This window comes from Sander vitreus, unplaced genomic scaffold (genome assembly GCF_031162955.1).
Source record: "Sander vitreus isolate 19-12246 unplaced genomic scaffold, sanVit1 ctg215_0, whole genome shotgun sequence".
In the NCBI taxonomy this organism is placed as follows: Eukaryota; Metazoa; Chordata; class Actinopteri; order Perciformes; family Percidae; genus Sander; species Sander vitreus.
In genome coordinates this window covers 307,501-311,329 of record NW_027595407.1, presented here as the reverse complement: position 1 = coordinate 311,329, position 3,829 = coordinate 307,501, and the positions used below count along the sequence as shown (strand labels likewise).

At 44.7% G+C, this 3,829-nt stretch overlaps 1 protein-coding gene across 1 annotated transcript in view; it reads right to left on the bottom strand.

Moving 5' to 3' along the window:
* Positions 1–463: 463 nt before the first annotated feature.
* The window catches only part of nfxl1 (nuclear transcription factor, X-box binding-like 1), a 29,333-nt gene continuing 25,967 nt past the window's right edge, over positions 464–3,829 (bottom strand). Inside the window, exons 22-25 of the mRNA XM_078244384.1 lie at positions 2,290–2,394; positions 1,986–2,066; positions 1,828–1,881; positions 464–787 (exon numbers count right to left, since the gene is read on the bottom strand). Coding sequence (XP_078100510.1) covers positions 593–787; positions 1,828–1,881; positions 1,986–2,066; positions 2,290–2,394 — 435 coding nt within the window. The 3' untranslated portion in view covers positions 464–592. The remainder of the gene's footprint in view (positions 788–1,827; positions 1,882–1,985; positions 2,067–2,289; positions 2,395–3,829) is intronic.

Below are 3,829 nucleotides of genomic sequence, written 5' to 3'. Positions count from 1 at the left end.
AGCAGATACTGTTGACTTCCGTTAGCCTAGCACCAGCTAACTGCAGCTGGAAGGACTGAAACGTGTTGAAAACGGTCTCCACTGATAATTAACACACTGGCTAACCTGGAAATTAGGTCCTATGTCCAAAATTCTGAACCACCCCTTTAATGGTTGATCAACAGAATAAAACATTCCATGACATCACGCGAGGGTTTCTCCGTGTGTTCTGCTGTCTGACAGACGAGAAATAACGGACAGAATAATAATCATGATCATAACGAGCAGAGGACATGTGGAACAGGAAGAAGAGACACACACCAGAAGATAAGACGGAGGTAAATAAACAGTATTCCTCGTCCTGTGTGTGTGTCACAGAAGATAAGACGACAGCTGTGTGTGTGTGTATATATATATATATATATATATATATATATATATATATATATATATATATATATATATATATATATATATATATATATATATATATATATATATATGTGTGTGTATCTGTTTTATTGTGTGTGTGTGTATCTGGTTTATTGTGTGTGTGTGTGTGTGTGTGTGTGTGTGTGTGTGTGTGTGTGAGGCAGCAGCGCGTTGGTTCAGGTCAGGCCGTGTTCAGGAGGTAGAAGGCGGCGGCCGACAGCAGCGCGCCGCCCAGCGGGACGAGGACGAAGGCGGCGCAGCGCCTCCACCACCTCGCCATCCTCCCCCCCTCGTCCTCCACCTCCTCTCTCCTCCCGCGCTTCTTATTCCTCCGACCGCCTCGCTGCTGGCGCTTCTCGAACGCCTCCAGCTCCTCCTGAACACACAAACACACATCCAGTTAACATCGTATTAAAAGGGTTGTGTTTTAAAGCAAGTGCATTCTGGGAGTTGTTGTCTTTCATCCACATGAGCTAAAAAAAGAAAAACACATTTGCTGGCTTTTCTCAGTCAAGAAGGCACCAACCAATCACCACTCTGGTTTGGTTGAAATAAACCCTTAATCCACCCATTTACATGTGGAGATATGCTGGCTCTATACACGCTAAAAGTCCTGATTATTTACATGGAGTCTGGTGGAGATATGCTGGCTCTATACACGCTAAAAGTCCTGATTATTTACATGGAGTCTGGTGGAGATATGCTGGCTCTATACACGCTAAAAGTCCTGATTATTTACATGGAGTCTGGTGGAGATATGCTGGCTCTATACACGCTAAAAGTCCTGATTATTTACATGGAGTCTGGTGGAGATATGCTGACTCTATACACGCTAAAAGTCCTGATTATTTACATGGAGTCTGGTGGAGATATGCTGACTCTATACACACTAAAAGTCCTGATTATTTACATGGAGTCTGGTGGAAATATGCTGGCTCTATACACACTAAAAGTCCTGATTATTTACATGGAGTCTGGTGGAAATATGCTGGCTCTATACACGCTAAAAGTCCTGATTATTTACATGGAGTCTGGTGGAGATATGCTGGCTCTATACACGCTAAAAGTCCTGATTATTTACATGGAGTCTGGTGGAGATATGCTGACTCTATACACACTAAAAGTCCTGATTATTTACATGGAGTCTGGTGGAGATATGCTGGCTCTATACACGCTAAAAGTCCTGATTATTTACATGGAGTCTGGTGGAGATATGCTGACTCTATACACGCTAAAAGTCCTGATTATTTACATGGAGTCTGGTGGCCAGATTGCCCGTTAACGTCACATAGCAGCTCGTTTTTTGCTTAACGCTGGACTAATTTCACAGGTTGTTGTTCGCGTCACTTAGACACAAAAACATTTAAAATAGTCTTAATTCTCATTAACTGCAGTTTGAAGAGTCTGTATACTCACTTGAAGTTTCTTCTGCTCCTCCTCCTGAGCTGCTCTCTGCTCCGCCTCCTTCACCTGAACACACACACACACACACACACACACACACACACAGGTTAGTGTGTATGCAGGTGTGACACTCTCTCAGTAACTGTAAAGGTGTGCGTGCGTTTGTTTACCTGGCTGACTTTCCTCTGCTGGTCTCTGCAGGCATCGTCACACTGAACCACACACTGATCCGACAGAGAGCACGGGAACTCCTACACACACACACACACACACACACACACACACACACACACACACACACACACACACATGAATAAAAAAACCTTGCAGATATTCAGCAGCTCTGATCCTGAATTTACTCAGTAACAGCAGCTGTGAACATAAAGTCCAGTTCAGACCAAAGATTAAATCTGTGTGTGTGTGTGTGTGTGTGTGTGTGTGTGTGTGTGTGTGTGTGTGTGTGTGTGTGTGTACCTTCTTGATCCTCTTGCAGGGACATCTGAGCTTCACCTTCTGCTGACATTTCTCTTCGCACACACCTGGATGACACACCTGCTTACAGCGATGACCACAGCTCAGCTACACACACACACACACACACACACACACACACACACACACACGTTTGATCACACTCTGGCTCTCAGTGAGGCAGAAACGATCAGACAGGAACAAAAAAGAAAAACAGTCTCTGTTTCTCCAAAGGAAACATGAAGCGACCTGTTACATCAGAAATCTCTCTCTCTCTCTCTCTCTGTTCAGATACATAGAGAGAAACTAAATGCTAAAACAACAGCAGGTTGAGGAAACGTTTAAAGTGCTCATATGCTTTTTCCCCCCTTTCCTTTATTGTGTTATATATATTATATATCTGTCAGGACACGCCCTCATACTCTGCTTCTGACTGGCTAGTAGTCCTTACCTAGGTACTGTCAGGGCACGCCCTCATACTCTGCTTCTGACTGGCTAGTAGTCCTTACCTAGGTACTGTCAGGGCACGCCCTCATACTCTGCTTCTGACTGGCTAGTAGTCCTTACCTAGGTACTGTCAGGGCCCTCATACTCTGCTTCTGACTGGCTAGTAGTCCTTACCTAGGTACTGTCAGGGCACGCCCTCATACTCTGCTTCTGACTGGCTAGTAGTCCTTACCTAGGTACTGTCAGGGCCCTCATACTCTGCTTCTGACTGGCTAGTAGTCCTTACCTAGGTACTGTCAGGGCACGCCCTCATACTCTGCTTCTGACTGGCTAGTAGTCCTTACCTAGGTACTGTCAGGGCCCTCATACTCTGCGTCTGACTGGCTAGTAGTCATGTGTCAGTAACCATGTGTCGTGTACCGTACCATGTGATTCCCCCCCCCCTAGTTTTGATGGTTGTTGACATTTTGACATCTCCTACATTTATTATCTTTCGTATGGAAACATCTTGATTCTTCACCTTCATCGTCTTTGATATAAAAGAAAAACCTAGACTCTTCTCCAGATATATCTTGATTCTTCAACTGAAGACGCCAGAAGAAACCAGTCGAGGCTCGCTCTGTAAACCTCCCACTGCATGTGTTTGTTATCCCAACTGTGTGTGTGTGTGTGTGTGTGTGTGTGTGTGTGTGTGTGTCTGTGTGTGTGTGTCTCTGTGTTAGTGTGTGTGTGTAGGCTTTTAGGAGCTTAAGTTTCTGCAGACTATGAAAACACACACTAACACTCTTCAAACAAACATCTGACTGTGTGTGTGTGTGTGTGTGCATCTGTGTGTGTGTGTGTATCTGTGTGTGTGTGTGTGTGTGTGTGTGTATGTGTGCATCTGTGTGTGTGTGTGTGTGTGTGTGTGTGTGTGTGTGTGTGTGTCAGTGCCAGTAAGTGACAGACTGAAAACGCTAAATCATTCCCAGGTGAAAGTAAAAACACCCGGAGAGAGTGTGTGTGTGTGTGTGTGTGTGTGTGTGTGTGTGTGTGTGTGTGTGTGTGTGTTGTCTGGCGCCACAGAGCTAAATTGATTATTGGAGAGAGAAGAATG